This window comes from Gallus gallus, chromosome 15 (assembly GCF_016699485.2).
Source record: "Gallus gallus isolate bGalGal1 chromosome 15, bGalGal1.mat.broiler.GRCg7b, whole genome shotgun sequence".
NCBI lineage: Eukaryota > Metazoa > Chordata > Aves > Galliformes > Phasianidae > Gallus > Gallus gallus.
The window spans coordinates 11,037,327-11,052,819 of record NC_052546.1 but is presented as its reverse complement, the minus strand read 5'-3'; the positions used below and the strand labels follow the sequence as shown (position 1 = coordinate 11,052,819).

At 56.4% G+C, this 15,493-nt stretch overlaps 2 protein-coding genes across 17 annotated transcripts; one reads left to right on the top strand and one right to left on the bottom strand.

The window, feature by feature from the left end:
* Nucleotides 1-18: 18 nt before the first annotated feature.
* Nucleotides 19-12,935, bottom strand: ZMAT5 (zinc finger matrin-type 5). Of its 16 annotated transcripts, none has more exons than XM_040648093.2 (7): nt 12,740-12,935; nt 12,176-12,355; nt 10,826-11,056; nt 9,856-9,918; nt 9,593-9,673; nt 4,918-5,029; nt 2,517-2,741 (listed from the first exon to the last, which is right to left on the bottom strand). In XM_040648093.2, exons 3-7 carry the CDS (start codon nt 10,950-10,952, stop codon nt 2,612-2,614), a joined length of 513 nt encoding a protein of 170 aa, XP_040504027.1. In that variant the 5' UTR covers nt 10,953-11,056; nt 12,176-12,355; nt 12,740-12,935; the 3' UTR covers nt 2,517-2,611.
* A 52-nt stretch (nt 12,936-12,987) lies between these two features.
* On the top strand, nt 12,988-14,414 carry UQCR10 (ubiquinol-cytochrome c reductase, complex III subunit X). The gene is given in 2 exon segments (NM_001302149.1): nt 12,988-13,152; nt 14,141-14,414. Coding segments are annotated over 2 exon segments (189 nt in total). The 5' UTR covers nt 12,988-13,011; the 3' UTR covers nt 14,189-14,414.
* The last annotated feature ends 1,079 nt before the right edge of the window (nt 14,415-15,493 follow it).

Sequence of the window (15,493 nt, the reverse complement as noted above, 5' to 3'; positions counted from 1 at the left end):
GTAGGGGGTGACCCGGGGTGGGCTTTTCTTGCTTTATTCTTTTAGTTTTTTGATCCCATGCGACCGATCAACAAATGGAACCCGGCGTCCAAATGAGAAATGGAAATGGGAAGCGCTCCATGGTGCTGAAATCATCGCGGCCGCCCGGAGAAGTGGGGGAGGCACGGAGCCCATAATGAAACTTCATCCATCTCCACGCAGAAACTTGGGCTTTTTTATGAACCGCCGCTTCCAGAGGGAACCACGTGGCCTCCGGGATGTACAGATAGATATATATTGAGCAGGTCTATTGGAGATGCTGTGAATAAACATAAGGAAGCCAAAAAGAACAAAAAATAATAACGATATAGGACAATTTAATTTGCTAGAAAATACAATAACATAAAAGAAAAATTAGATAAAAGGGATAACGCCTTCCCCCCAAGCTCAGCTTTTCAAAGCTGCTCAATTAATTTTAATGGGATCGCCGTTCTCAGGGCAGGTTTGGAGATCTCGGCTCAGATCCGGGAGCGCCCGAGCGGCGCTGGGCTGCGGTGCTGCTGCAGCTGGGGATGCCTCATTGCGGCTGCTGCTAATTGAATTAAGGCTGACGAGGGAGAGGTGGTGCACTGAGAGGGGTCTGAAGGGATGAGGGGCGGCCGTGGGGCTGAGGGAGAGCAGGGCCCTGCGTGGGGGCTGCTGCGGGAGCGCAGGGAGGGAGAAGGGCTGGCAGCAGAACTGCCCGGCTTTGGGGTGCTGAGAAGCATTTTGGGGGCAGGAAGAGTCATTTCCGCTCCTCTGGTCCTGCAAGCAGTGTGGAATGGCCACAGTCTCATCCCTGTCCACATCCCCATCCCCATCTCATTTCATTCTGCTTCCCATTCCTATCCCAATCCCCATCCCTACTCCCATTCCCATTTCCATTCCTATTCCCATTCCCATCCCCATCCTCATCTCTCATTGCCATCCTCACCCCACCCCCATTCCATCCCATTCTATCCCATCCCATCCCCATCCCATCCTCATCCCCACCCCCATTCCCATTTCCACCCCTATTCCCACCCCCACCCCCATCCCCTCTCCCTCCAAGAGCTGCCAGAGGACACGGGGCAGAGCCCAGCAGGGCTGCACCTTGGCAGCAGCCCAGGAGCGGCTCATTTCCCTAAAAGCCTCCCGATAAATTACTCCTGCTCCACGAGAGGCACTTTGGCTCACACCATCACTCAGGGGCTGCAGCCGCCCCACCAGCCCGGCACAGATGGGGACAGTGAGCGCCATGGGGACGTGCAGAGCAGGGGGACAGCCGGTGAGGGATCCTACTGCAGGGTGCCCCGTTAGGGATGGTGGTGCAGAGAGGCGCCACGGGCTTTTGGGAGTGGCTGCCAACCATGGGAGCGAAGGAAGGCGCTGAGAACCCCGTCCTGCCCAGCCCGTGCTGGCTGCTGAAATAAGACCCTGTGCTTTATGGGTTCCGCATGTTTGCGATGCTGAATTTGGAAAGGCTTTTGCAGGTTTGCAGAGCTCCCTCCCTGGGCACAGGGGTGGCACGGAGCAGGGCGGGGGGCCGTCAGCATGGCTGTGTGCCTTCAACCACGGCTGGGAGCTGCAAAATGCTGCGAGGGGGAATTGCAAAATCTCATTAGAGCAGCAGGAATCCGCACACGCTCCGCTGCCACCCCAGAACGCCTGCAGGAGGGAAGGGAGCTCGTGCTCTGATCTGCCTCAGGAGGAAGGGAACCAGGCACGAGGCGCAGGGAGCACCGGGGAGCCCCTTTGGGGTTACTGTCACCCCATTTGGCCTCTGGGAGATGCACAGGGCAGGGGTCCTCCAGGGGAAGGTGCCACGTGGGCTCTGCGGGCAAAAACACCCCAAGATTCCCTGAAGGCACAACCAGGCAGTGGCCACGGTCAGACCCAACCTCTGTGCGTGCCAACGCAGCGGCAGCGCCGGTTGCCACAGGGCCGAGCAGGGCTGGCTGGGGCAGCTGGCTGCTGCCCGTGCTCTCCATGAATCTGGACCCAACGCCTGCGTCAGTGGCCAAACCTGGAGTGCGTTGGCGGGCAGCACTGCAGCGCCGCGTGGGGCTGCTCTGCCGAAACGCTGCGACCAGCAGCACCGACCCACGGGCACCCACCGACCCGCCCCGCTGGGCCTCATCCTTCAGGTGTTTTCCTGCAGGAGGAGAAGCCTTGGAATAGTTTTTTCCCCACCCCCCCCTCTTTTCTTCTCACCTCCAGCACTGTGGGAACAGGAGCACGGGGTTTTCGGGAGCTCCCCTGACTCTTCATTAGGAGCTCCAGCACCTGAACCAAAGCTGTTTTACGCACTGCATTTAACAGAAGCAAACGTAAATTATCAACACTGGAGGAAATATCAAGCAGTGGTGCTTAAAAGCCCACTTGCAGCTTCCTTCCCAGGCCTGGGGCAGCTGCACAGACGGCCCACCAAAGTGGGGCTGCAGCTTACGTTCCCATTTCCCCCATCACGGGGGTCATGTTGATCCACTGAGGCCGCCAGGTAAGAAACGACACAAGGCTGCAACAGGGGGAGAATTTTATTAATATAAAAGGATATATAAATAATCTGGTCTCGTTCTCACACTAGGAAGAAGTCCAGTCCCAGCATGCTGCCTCAGCCCCACTGCAGGCCGGGGGGCACTGGCCAACCCCCCGGTGGGGGGGCCCGCAGGGACGGGGGCAGCTCCTGCAGAGGGGGCCAGCCGGGGGGGTACTGGAAGGGTGTGGGTTTCTCAGGCAGGGCACTGCGGAGACGGAAAGGGCAGAGATGAGCCTTCTTGGTTTGCCAGCACGGCCCTGCTCGGGGACACTGCTCAGTCACTCTGGTTGCCCCGTGGGGGCTGATCTGACCCTGAGCTCCTGGCACAGCTGAGCTTTGAGAACAACACCTGCAGATGTGGCCGTGGTTTCCTCCCAGGCAGCCCCCAACCCCGAGGCAGCTGCACACTTCCCAGAGGACAAGGAGCCCTCGGAAGCGGCGGAGCTGCCAAAACCCAGCTGTTCTCCCAGAAGCACCCTTACAGAGGGAAGAGGCTTTCTCCCCCAGCTCGCAGCACAGGCAGCACTGCCACACACGGCAGCGGAAGCGCAGAATGAGAAGCATCCCTCCTTTGTCTCCAGCCAAAGAAGCGCTCGGCCGGGGGCAGGTTTAAAAATCACAGCAAATGTACTGAGGAATTAATGGGAAAGGGTACAGGAAACTCATTTGTTCTTCAGCACCAGCCCTGACAGCAGCCCTCCCGCTTCTCAGGCCTCTACCTCTGATCCTGATGGATCCCTTTAATTGTTACGCCAGAAGAAATCTAATCACGCTCCTTTACATAATGCTCGTGGAGGAGCAGCACCCTCCTCTCCCTGCAGGGCTGGAGATGTGGCCCAACGCCAGCTCCAGGAGCTCAGTGCGGTGTTTTCCAGGCAACTAGCAGAGAGAAAAGTCATTTGGCATAAAGCTCATCCCTGTTCTGCGCCAGGGATGGGAGCAGCACCAACAGACACACGGCAGCCCCGTATGGGAAGGAAGTCCCCTTGGGCTGCACCCAGGTCCTGCAGCAGCAGACCAGCAGGACAAGGAGCAGAGTGAGGCACGCTGTAAGGTGGAACAGCACAGCTATCAACTAATGAGCTGCCCTGCGAGCAGCAGAACTGATCAATAGGGACGATGCTGTCTGGGTACTCGATCCCCTGGGGTCTCATAAGACATGAGTGCTATGATGGGTTCACCTCCTGTTGGGGCATTCAGAATGGCAGCCCCACGGGGACTCTCCAATGTCTAGTAAAGGGGCCAAGGCTACGTCCTTTCCAGAGACACTGATGGAATCTCAGCACCCACAGCCCTCGGGCCCTGTTCTGATGGAGAGCTGCAAGTGGGCTCTGCATCATTATGCATGCTGGTGGGCAAGGACACACGCATCTCCTCTGGAAATGAGGGTAAAAATCAAAGCTCCACAGCTCAGCAATCTGCACCAACGCCATCCGGCTCCCCTCTGCTCTCCAGACAGCAATGGCACAATGAGACTGAAAATATGGCTCAGGTGGAGGATTTCAAGTGCAGACCGTGCTGCTGAGCCCAGCTGCGGGTAGAGGGCAGCGTGGCAGTTCTACCACCACGGGGCTGACCGACGTGATGCTCAGCAGACCCCAAGGCAGTGTGATTCAGAACACACTACATGCCATGGAACCCCTCGTCCCAAACAGCAGGACAAGGACTGTGTTCCTTCTGAGAAGTTTTAGGGACATTTGGAGGCTGTGAGGACCACGCAGACCCCCATAAGGTCTGGGTTGAGCGATGGGTGTCCTCTGTGAGAGCTGATCCACCCTGAGATGGGGGTTCTTGGGTAGGACAAATGAACAGGGCAAGCCTTCAGGGACAGCATGACTGCAGGGTAAGGAGCAGCCGGGCTGAAGGATGGAAGGAGCAGCGAGCAGCACGCCCAGACAGCCACCAGAGGGAAGATCCTGCCCAGACCAAACACGGAGAGGACAGGAGCAAACAGAAAAAAGAACAAAAGAGAGATCTGGCACCCGCCCAAACGCCATCCAATTAAGCCTGCGGCACTGTCAGGTGAGCAGGGAAGCAGCAGGGACCTGCAGGCACCCCACAGCACGCAGGAGGAGCCAATCCCACCTCCGACTGGCAAAGGAGAAGGCAGGCATGGGCAGAGCACGCAGACAGGGCAGGCAGAGGATGGGGGAGCTGTCAGCAGATGAGACCAGCCTGCTGTCACCGGCTCCGGGCATTAATAACGTGGCCCTGCCATGGCAGCCTCCTCCCACACATGTCTGGTACTCTGCAAGGGGCACAGCAGCTCTCTGTCTGAGTCCCCCAGGGCAGGAGGACAGGCAGCAGGACCTCGTCACCTCCACACCTGACCACTGGCACCATCTCCCACCCCATTTCCATCCCACCCCCAGCCGTGATACCTGTTGCTCTGAGCCACGCTCAGCCTCTTGGCCCTCTTCTCCAGCCAGTTCTCAATGGTGCCGGGTGGGATTTCCGCCCCTTCCTGCCGCAGCTCCCTCAATCTCTGCTCCCCTGGTTGAGAGAGAGCTGTCAGAGGTTTGCACTGCAGTCCTTTCACTCCACCAAACCCACTGCTCACCGCAGAGCTTCCTATCACCGAGAGCTTGCAATCTACCCATGGCAGCCCCTTCTGCCCCACTGCCCACCCTCCATTGGACGCTGCTGTGGTTTGGGCAGGGAGCTGTGCTTCATCCTCATCCCCAAACCTCCCGGAGAGGAGGGGACTCTGATCCCACCCGGTCACCATCTGCCACCTGTGGCCGTGCTCACCCGGAGCAGCTCTCACCTCACCACCATATGTCACACATTTAAGGAAAATATTATACGTTTCCAGACAGGGTGTGAAATTGATATTGCTTGGGCAGAGTGAAGGATCACTTCATCCTAGTGGTGGCAACCAATTATTCATCTGCCTGCTGAATATTAATAAGGATGGCAGGAATGTGCTACACAATGAGCAGCCGGAGATGGATAATTTGTCATCCAGCCTTTTCATCTGCTGCTGCTGGGAGGAGGTGACGGCGCGCTCACTGCCACCACAAAGAGCTCCTGCTGGGGTCCCCATGTCGGGGTAAGCTCTGCAAGCCAGAGATAAGGGCACTGGTTGGAAACAGGGCTGTTCACACATCTCCCACCGTTGTTCTCAAGGAGTAAAGTCCCAGCAGAGCCATTCAGAGTCAAACGGAGAGCCTGAGGGCAGCGGAGGACAAGCAGAGCAGTGTGGTAAGCAGGGCACTTGGCTCTGACTCAGGACAGGAGCTGAATGCAGCTCCCACATTAGAATTCCTCAGCCAAAGGCTCTGTGTTCAGAGCAGGGCTCCCACCAGTTTGGTCCCACAGCCCTCCTCAGGCTCACTGGCTGTGATGGGGCAGCTCCCAGCTCACGCTGGCTGAAGCCAGGCCCCAGGTGAAAGCCATCCAGATGGCTCCTGCTCCCAGCTCCAGCCCTCCGGCCACCTCGAGGCAGCAGGTACAGGCACACATCTGCCTCTGCACCCCTTGATGAACACACACCTAAAGGCAAATCTTGGTCTCATCCTCCTCTGTAGTACGCACGTTCCATTCAATGGCTGCCAAAACCTCCAGTGGATTGAAATGGGACAAGTGCTCCCTGTAGGCTGTGCCGGAGGTTGGACATCAGGAACAATTTCCTCTCCAAAAGAGCAGTGATGCAGTGGCACAGCTGCCCAGGGAGTGGTGGGGTCACTGTCCCTGGGGGTGTCCCAGAGCCGGGGGCGGTGGGCACAGTGGGGGTGGGCTGGGGGTGATCTCAGAGGTCTTCTCCAACCTCAATGATTGCAGGATTCCCTGCAGGTCAGCAGATATTCCGAGATGCCATTCTGAAATGCAATTACCTGCCCTTACTCCTTGTTACTGACCACAGCCAGACTGCAGCAGGAAGACAGGTGTGAAGGTCCTTCTTCCCTCAGCCCCCACTGGGGTGTTTGTCTCAAAGTTTAATTACAGCCAATTAAGAGAGCGGCTGCAGTCATAAAGCGCCTCTCTAATGATGCTGGCCCAGAATTCCACCTTTCTCCTTTCTCCCTGTGCAACCCTCAGCACAAGTTTTCTCCACCGTAAAGGAAAAAATAAAGAAATCCCAGAGTGGAACTCTTGATGTGCCCACACTGCTCAGGATGCCAACGTGCAGAGCCTGGATGAGGCACCACGGAAGGGCCCAAGCAGACCTCCCAGCAGAGATGTGCATGCAATGATAGAACCATAACGGCCGGAACAGACCCAGCCGTGCCCCTGCTGCCCCCCCAGCTCACCAGAGCTGCTCAAAGAGGCTGAGCTGTGTCAACACCACGAGCAGAAGTGACGTGGATTAGCAGGGAGCCAATAACTTCAAGCAAGAAGATGCCAATTTTACAGTGACTTTTCTTGACATGACTGTACTAAAAATGACAGCCTGGAAGTGTCTCTCTGATGAATGATGCAGCAGATGCAGCAGTAACGCTTTGATGCGGTAACAGCTGGGAATATGCCTCCCTCCCTGCTGAAGGTGGAAACTGTTGCTTCTTTATGAGTACACTCTACCTGGTGCAGAAGTGCTGCAGCCCAACTAGGGCAGGCTTTAAGTGTACAGCAGCCAGAAACGTTCCTTTTTTTTGTGCTGTTTGACCCACGCGAGCAGCACAAACAATGAGGTGAATTCCCTGCTTTAAGAGGCCAAACTTTAGAAATAAGGCAGCGTTCCCTTTGGCTGTTAATAAAGCACATCGTTAGCACGGAGAACTTACTGCCACAGAACTACCAGCGCCAAGCAGGCATTCAGGGAGCCAAAGCCCAGGAGCTAAAAGGGCTGTGCCATCTTTTAGAATGCAAGTCCACCCCTAGCTATAGAACCATTTGAGGTGGAAGGGACCCTTAAGGGCCATCCGGTCCAATTCCCCTGCAGTGAACGGGGACACCTACAGCTCCACCGGGTGCTCAGAGCCCCATCCAGCCTGGCCTTGAAGAACACAGGTCAGTGGGCTACAGCACTTCATCACAACCTTACTCTGAAGCGTCTGCCCTGGCGAAGGGGAGGACAGCTTTGAGGACTGCATTATGAGGATCAAGCGTCCCATACGACTGTTGTAACCTGTCATCCAACCTGCCAAGCTTGCTGCAAACCCTATCCTAAGCCTCACCACCTGAAACACTGCTGCTTCAGCAGCCCAAGGAGTGCTGACAGGTCCCCACGATGCACCTGAAGGTGGTTTGGCACCTGCAGCCATTTCTCCTGTCCAATCACGGGCTCCACCTCTTGCCCACCACGTCCTGCTGAGCCCTTCCTTCCACCAAGCCCGAAGCTGAGCTCTCTGTGACCCTCAGCCAGACTGCTTGGCTCCCACAGGACGTCCCCGGAGCAACGCTGAGAGGCGAGCAGCATTTAACTACAGCCCGGCATGCCTGACAGCACAGCCAAGGAGAGGCACCCTGCTGTCCCCTGGTGAAGCCTAATTGCTTAATTAAACGTTTGACTTGGTAATACAAATGCAAGGTTTCCAAGCAGTCTCCCAGGAGCCACTCTCTCACCAGCCAACTCCCCACTTACGCTCGACCCATCTGACACGAGTCAATATTCAGTAGCAAGTGCAACTGGCAAGGCAGCCTGCCCAAGCACAGAGGAGCTTGCCAGCCTTCCCCCGCAGCTCTGCTCTGCTCCAGAGTGCTCTCTTCCCTGCAATAAAGAGCCTGGAAACACCACGGGTTCCTCCAAACAGGCTGACTTGTGAAGCCAGCCTGGCACGTGAGCCCTGCAGCAGGGAGGGGTGACAGCCGTGGGGAGAGGAGTGCTGCTCCACGCAGCCCCACGAGATGGCTTTTATTGACTGCCAGCACTGCTCAGCTATTGATTCAGCATCGCCCCGGGGACCTGCACTGACTCAGCAGCAGGGAGGAGAGGAAGGAAGGCAGATTTGAAGTGCTGCCTTTCTCCTGCCTCCTCGAGCCTGGAGCCCACGCACACCCCAAATCTCATATGGGACTTAGTGGAGTGAGTCAAAAGGACTGGAGCACCTGAAACAAGAGGAAAGGCTCGTGGAGGTGGATCAGGGGATCCCAGCCATGTGTGTAGATAAGCAGGAGTTAAGACGACAGAGCCAGGCTATGTGATGGCATCCAGTGAAAGGATAAGAGGCAATGGGAGCAAATGGAAATACAGGAATTTCCACTGAAAGATAAGAAAATGCATCTTTACTGTAAGGGTGGTCAGAGGTGGTGTGGAGTCTCTGTCCTTGGAGATGCTCAGCACACACGTGGACACAGCCCTGAGCAGCCTGCTGCAGCTCACCCAAAGAGCAGGGCAGGGTTGGGACCGGGTGATCTCCAGAGGGACCTCAACTACTCCATGTGGTCTCATCAACATCCTGCCCACTTTTTTTTTCTGGGGAGGAATGAACACTCCAGGGAAAAGAGTTGCTGCTGCTTTTAGGGCAGGGAGGCAGCACTCTCAGTAAGGAAAAGTTGTGTTAGAATGAAAAAGTGCTCCTGCGACTCAGAGCAGGGGGCAGCTGCTATTTGTCTCCTGCCCAAACTTCAGTCCCACTGAAAGCCACACGAACAGAGGCTGTTCCTGGACCCAGGACCCCATTTCATTTCCTCAGGATAACACACCTGATCACCTGATAGCTTTTCACAAGAGTGAAACAGGAGCAAAGAGCTCCCTGGGCGTAATAGAGAGGTGGGGGGAAACCAAAGCCATAAATTGAAGGGGAAGTGATGTACCAGTGCCCTCTGCTGCTGACAGATTTTATTCCCTGACTGAAGAAAACCCCAAGGGCTCAGGAAGCCCACTCTGTGCTTCAGCTGCTTGCTGCTAAGTGGCAGCGGCGCTGCTCAACTCTTTAGGCTTGTATCTGTGCCAGGAGATCAAGAGCAGGAAGCATGTGAAAAAGTGCAGCAATTACAGGCAGCCTCTGGGCTCAGGCAGCCAGGAGTGGCAGGAGGGAGCAGCCACATTCACAGACAGCACAGGGCCACACACTCTCACTGCACAACACCTCACGTGCCCCCCTGCAGCCCACTCTGCAGCAACTGCCCCTTCCTCAGAGACCCCCCCGGGCATTTTCTTGTTCCAGGGCTCACCTTGCACCTGTGCACTCAGCTTCTCCAGGTCCTGCTCCGTCATGTGGGAAAATCTGCAGTTGGACCCAAAGTCACACTGCCCTGGAAGAACAGCCACAGAGCTCCATGAGTAATGCACACATGAGGTCCTCCCATGTAAACGTGCGTGCAAACCCAGGTTCCACTGCACACGGAGCACACAGACCCGTGCCTCTCACTCCCTCCAAGGCAGACACACACATCGGGGCTCTGCACAGCTCACCAAGGAGGTATTTCCACCTCACCTGTTTGTAGAAACTTCCGACACGGCTTCTTGCTCTGCTCCTCTTGCAGGATAGCGGCAGCATCTGGGGGAGATAAACGACACAAGGCAGGACAGGATCACGTTTTTTGCACAGTAGCATCCTACCAGAGCTCAGTCTGCCTAACATGAAGGTATTTTACAGGACAATCCTGACCATAAGCCAAGGGCAAACCGAGTTAACAGTCCCCACCTACACTCCAGGCTTCAGCTTTTTCCTGGCTTGCAATTATCGCCTTCTTTGCTTTCCTCTCTGTGCTTTCTCCCCCATCCAAGAGGCACAAAAGAAGCACGACAAGAAAGCATCACTCTGCTACACTCCTGTGCAGTGCAGAAGGATCAGGCAGGTTAACGGGGCTCTATCAGGCCGCACTGAACCCTGTGCTGAGGCTCAGGCAGACAGCAGCACTGTGCTCCTTCACCTCCTGCAGGTGTCCTGGGGAAAACACAGCAGCTCCTGTAGGCTGTGGAGGAATTTGCAAATATCTGGAGATGCGTGGAGCCAAATCAAAACACCCACTCAGGGCTGAAATGAGGGATTTGATGAATCACAGCCAAATCAAGGGCTGCAGCCTGGGAGGAAGAAATGCGCCAAGCCATCTGCCTCACTGTCACTGACCCACGTAGAAGGCTGTTGGGCAGTGAGACCTCCACACCGGGCCATTTCTTGGACCTTTCTTATCTCCACGCACACTGATGCAGGCAGCAGACAGCCCAGAACTCTGCAGCATTCCCCTCACCTCGCCAGGGAACAGGCAGCCTGCAACACCTGCTCTTGAGGAGCTGGAGGGGAGAAGCGAAGGAACATACGAGCAGTGGTTTCACCATCACTTCAATCCCAGCTGAGTCTTTGGATACTGCCAAAACTCACAGTGCCGTGTGTCTCTCATACCCCAACCACACACCCAGACCACATTCCCGGGGCTGGCACTGGCTCTGCCACCTGCACCCACCTCGGAACAAGTCGTACCAGGCCCTCTTAGCCCGGAGATGCTGCACTCCGTTGAGGTGTTTCTTCCTGTTGTGCAGGTTGTCCTGGAAGGAGCGGTCGCAGTAATCACAGAAGTATCTTTTCCCCATCTCTCCCCCTGCAGAGCAGCTCACGCAGCCCCAGAGCTGTCAGGCAGAGCCTCGGTGCCCAGGGACGGAGAAGGACATGCCGAAGGAGCAGAGATTTACAGTGCCTGCTTCCAAAGGAGAAGAACTCAAATCATGGAGGGCTGGCAGACAGAGGAAGAGGTGAGACCTGACAGCATATCTTCTGTCCCTCAGGGACTGGCACGGCGCTGTCTGCTGCATATGCATGGCAGGGCCAGCTCAGCTCTGAGCTCCCCATTTCTGCCACCTGATGGGATGCCGGCTCTGCTCGGAGACCACGGAGACCCTGAGAGCCCAGGGATCCCTGGAGCTGCACCAGGGCCAGGAACGCAACCTGGGGCTGCAGACAACCAACTGAGCTGCCACGTGAGGGAGGGAATTCTGCGCCCACCCTCACCCCAAAGAAGAACCCGACGAACTCCTTTGGGGCAGTAAGCCAGCTGCTCTGGTGCACAGTGCTTGGGGCCGCCCAGCTGCTGCAGATGCAGCAGGGAATCTCACCCCCAGGAGCCTTACATTCTCTGTGTGAGATGTAACGGCACCTGATAAATGCCGAAGATGGATAGACTGGGAGATAAACTCCAAAAGCAATTCTCCAGCTTTAGACACCTTGACAGCCAAACGCATTTAAAAAATAGCACGGAGAGCAGCACGAGAAAGAAAGATTTTATAAATAAATCAGGGTGGGAATCAATCACTGCCTCTCTAAGGATTCCTCGGAGCTGGCAGGAAGCGCAGCAACAAGCAGAGCCCAGGCTGAGCATGGCTGAGCCACCTGCACCCCGCGGGCTGCTGCCTTCCCCAAAGCTTCAGCATCACATCCCCGGAGCCCACAACCCCTCACCTCTGCAGGGTCTGGAATTCACAGCTCCAGCCCAAGCAGCCAGAACTGAATGCTGCCTCGTGAACACCAACCCCAAATTCCCATCCCTACAGGTGACCATGGGGTCGTGCAGCAGCACCTGACGGGGTTCTGGAACCCAGAGGGATGGCTGCCACGCTCAGTGCCCAGCACGCAGGCTCCTATGAACAGAACAATCTCCCTTGCACGCTTTGTGCCACAGTCCCTTGACGTTCCAGGTACCACAAAAGCTTCCCATCTCAGCTGCCGCCTCCTGCACGGCCCCTCTGCAGTGCAGCTGCTGTGAACGAGGAAAACAAACCGGGTTCCGCAGCGGTGCCACACAGATTCCCACACAGCTCACCGGGAATTCTGCCTGCAGGAGCCCAGCAGCAGCCAGCCCTGAATCCGCGTTTCAGACTCACTCGCGGCGCTGTGACAGCGATGGCTGCAGCAGGCAGCGCGCGCTCCCCGCAGACAAAAGCCCCGCGGATTTCAGGCAGCCCCGGAGCCCAAAGCTCCCGAATTTTAGCAGCAATTCTCACTGCGGGGAACGAACAGAATTAAAACCAACTGCAGCTGCGGGATCGGATCCCCCCGGCGCCCCCCGCGCGGATTACAGCTCACTCTTATTGCCCTCCGCAGTGCCAGCAATGCGGGCTGCCCCGAGCCGCACCGCTTCCCATCGGCCCCAAAGCAAAACAAGTGCGTTTCAGAGGGAGGCAGCGCTGCTTTCTGACGGCATCGCACTCGTTGTGGGACAAAGAAAGGGGAAGAGCTGCCTCAGCTCGGCCGTTTCCTTTGAACGTTTCCAGGCCGCAGCGCGGACCCCCGGGCCTCCCATCCGCCAGAAGGGCCGCACACGGCGCGGCCTGCTCAGCAGCCCTGCTGGACGAAGCCCAGCACAAAGCTCAGGGCTTTGCCTCACATCTCAGTGCTTAGGAGCACCTCTCACGGAGCCACGAGCCCTTCCCGAGCCTCCTCTCCCCCATACGGCCCGGCTCAGCTCCCCCCGCAGGCCGCAGTCGCTCTCCCGGCGCCATCGCGGTGCCGACGCCCCACGCCCGGCCGGCCCGCTCACCTCCGCCCGGCCCGCGGCCTTCAGCGCCGCGCCTACAACTCCCGGCAGCCCCCGCGGCGCGCGCCTACAGCTCCCGGCGGCCCCCGCGGGGCGGCGCAGGCGCAGAAGGCGCTTCCAAGATGGCGCTGCTCCGGCAGGCGTACAGCGCGCTCTTCCGCCGCACCTCCACTTTCGCCCTCACCGTCGTGCTGGGCGCCGTGCTGTTCGAGCGCGCCTTCGATCAGGGCGCCGACGCCATCTTCGAGCACCTCAACGAGGGGGTAAGGAAAGATCGGGGCGCTGCCGGGGCCGTGGGAGGTGGGAGCGGCCCTGAAGGTCAGCGCGGGGCGGGGGGGGGGCCCGGCGGCTGCGCGGCGCTGAGGGGCGGTGTGACCTCACGGCGGGTCCGTCCGGATGCAGGGCGCCGTTCCGGCCTTGGCCGGGTCACCTCAGCGCCCGTGAGGCCTAAAAGAGCCGTCCCGTGTCCTCTGCCGGCTCTCCGTCCTGGTTCGGGAGGCCGGAAAGGGGCTGGAAGCTCAGAGCACGCAGAATGACGGCCTCAGCGCCCCGCAGCAGCGGACCCGGGGCTGAAGAGCACGGCAGGGGTGGGGGGCAGCCCGTCCTGCGCCCCCTGAGCAACAGCCGTTTGTTGGAAGCTGTTTTAAAGAGCATCTGGGCTTAAACGTTGCGTTCAGCCCCCATTTTTAATTATAGAATGAGGCCTCGCTGTGGCTGTGTTTTCTTAAGCAGAGAATGAAATAAAATTACTGTAAAATACAGGGTTTTTTAATCTGAAGGGTTTTCTGGAGCAAACAGTAAAGCACAGCAGCGCCTTGCCCTTGTGCAGTGCTTCTCACAGCCCTGAATTCACCAGCAGATCTTGGTACCTGGATAGGATTCCTTTGTGTGCATCCCGAAGGCAGGCAGCACTCAGCCTCACGTGTCTCCTCTGCACCGGGACAGGTGTGGGAGCTGAGGCAGTGCACAGCAATCAAAGGCCAAATTGGAGGGCAGGGAGGTGGATGGAGCAGCCATTCTGAAGCCTCTGTGCTCTGCTGTGGTTGGACACAGTATGTGTAGGCGCAGCAGGAGGGCACGGGGCGGCTGTACCCAAGCTGTCCCTTACCCTGCTGGTGTTTGCGGATGTGTTTTCCTGCACGTTCTTCTGTCCCCTGTTGTCTGTTACTGATAACGTGCATTTCAAAGTAAAGCTTTATCCCGAGACCACTGAAACACCAATTGCTTCTTTTCCGTTTGTTTCGCATACAGAAACTGTGGAAACACATCAAGCACAAATACGAGGCAAGTGAAGAGTGAAATGCTCAGCAGCAAGATCCAGTCTGGGGTGGCAAAAGACACTGCAGAGAAGGATTCAGTCTCCTGAAACGGGTTGTACTGAAATGGAATTGGGTCCCTGACTGACTCTGAGCCAGATTATATCAGCCACCTACTGATATGATGTCAACCAAGATGGACTCAACGAGTTCTGCTGCTGTACTGAAACTTACTGTGTTCCAATAAAAAAAAACCCATTCTTGACCCGTGTCTCATGCTTCTGTGTTTCCCTGCCTTGTCCTTTGTTCTGCCTGCAGCTTCTCCTTGCCTGTGAAATGGAGAATGCTTCAGCATAGCCCCAAGCCTCATTATCAGGACGCTGTAGGAAAGCAAGCTCTTCTCAGGGTAGTGTGAAAGCACACATGTACACAGCTGAGGCCCACTAACCACTGCTGGCTCCTGCCTGACGAGAACTCAGATGAGCAAGGAGCTGCCTGCTTTCCTCTAATCATACTCAAAGTAAACAACTACATTCGCCAGGTCTTCTATAAATTGTTAGCTTTCTTTAATGCAGAGCTGTGCTGGTTCTTGGCTTCTCATTATTCCACAGCTGCAGCACAAATGCTGCTGCCCCTGCCTTAAGCAGTGAGAGAACTGCCTCCCCTGTCCTGCTGTGTGCCCTGGGGGCTGAGTAGCACTACGTGTGTGTACCTGTCACCAAATCCATGACATGGACTGTAGATGACATTGCTGACTATTTCTGTGCCCTGTGGCTCTCAGGGTGCTCTGTAGAGCTGAACTGGTAGGAAACCAGCCTGGTTTGCTGTCAGTCTGCCTCAGTCCCCTCAGATTGCAGCAGAGCTGCTGAGAAGGGACAGCAATCACGTAGCTCTGCAACAAGCATTCGTGCTTCTGCTCTCACGGGGAATAGAGTAATTCTCAGCACCTTCTCTGAAAGGTCTACCCCTGTTCCCAGCAGCCATTTCCAACACCTTTCTTCACGAGGAAGGGCTATTAGGATACTGTTTGGGTTAATGATTCAATTAAAACAGAATTACTCCAGGGAGAGCTGGCAGAAACCAGCTCCCGCTCTTCCCATTTTCCCTCTATTCCAAGCCTGCTGCTGGAGGACCTATAAAAACACATCTCTCCCTCCTTACTATATCCTCACTAATAAGCAGCAATTTTAGCAATGGATGAGGCAGTGCAAATTACAGCCAGCACTAATGAAAGCAGCTTTATTGGGTTTGTAAATATGTGCCAGACAGGAGTAAAACGTTTACTGTAAGAACATTAAGAGGACTTAAAAACACTGTGCTTGTTTTTGAGCAAAAAACAACTCCGGCT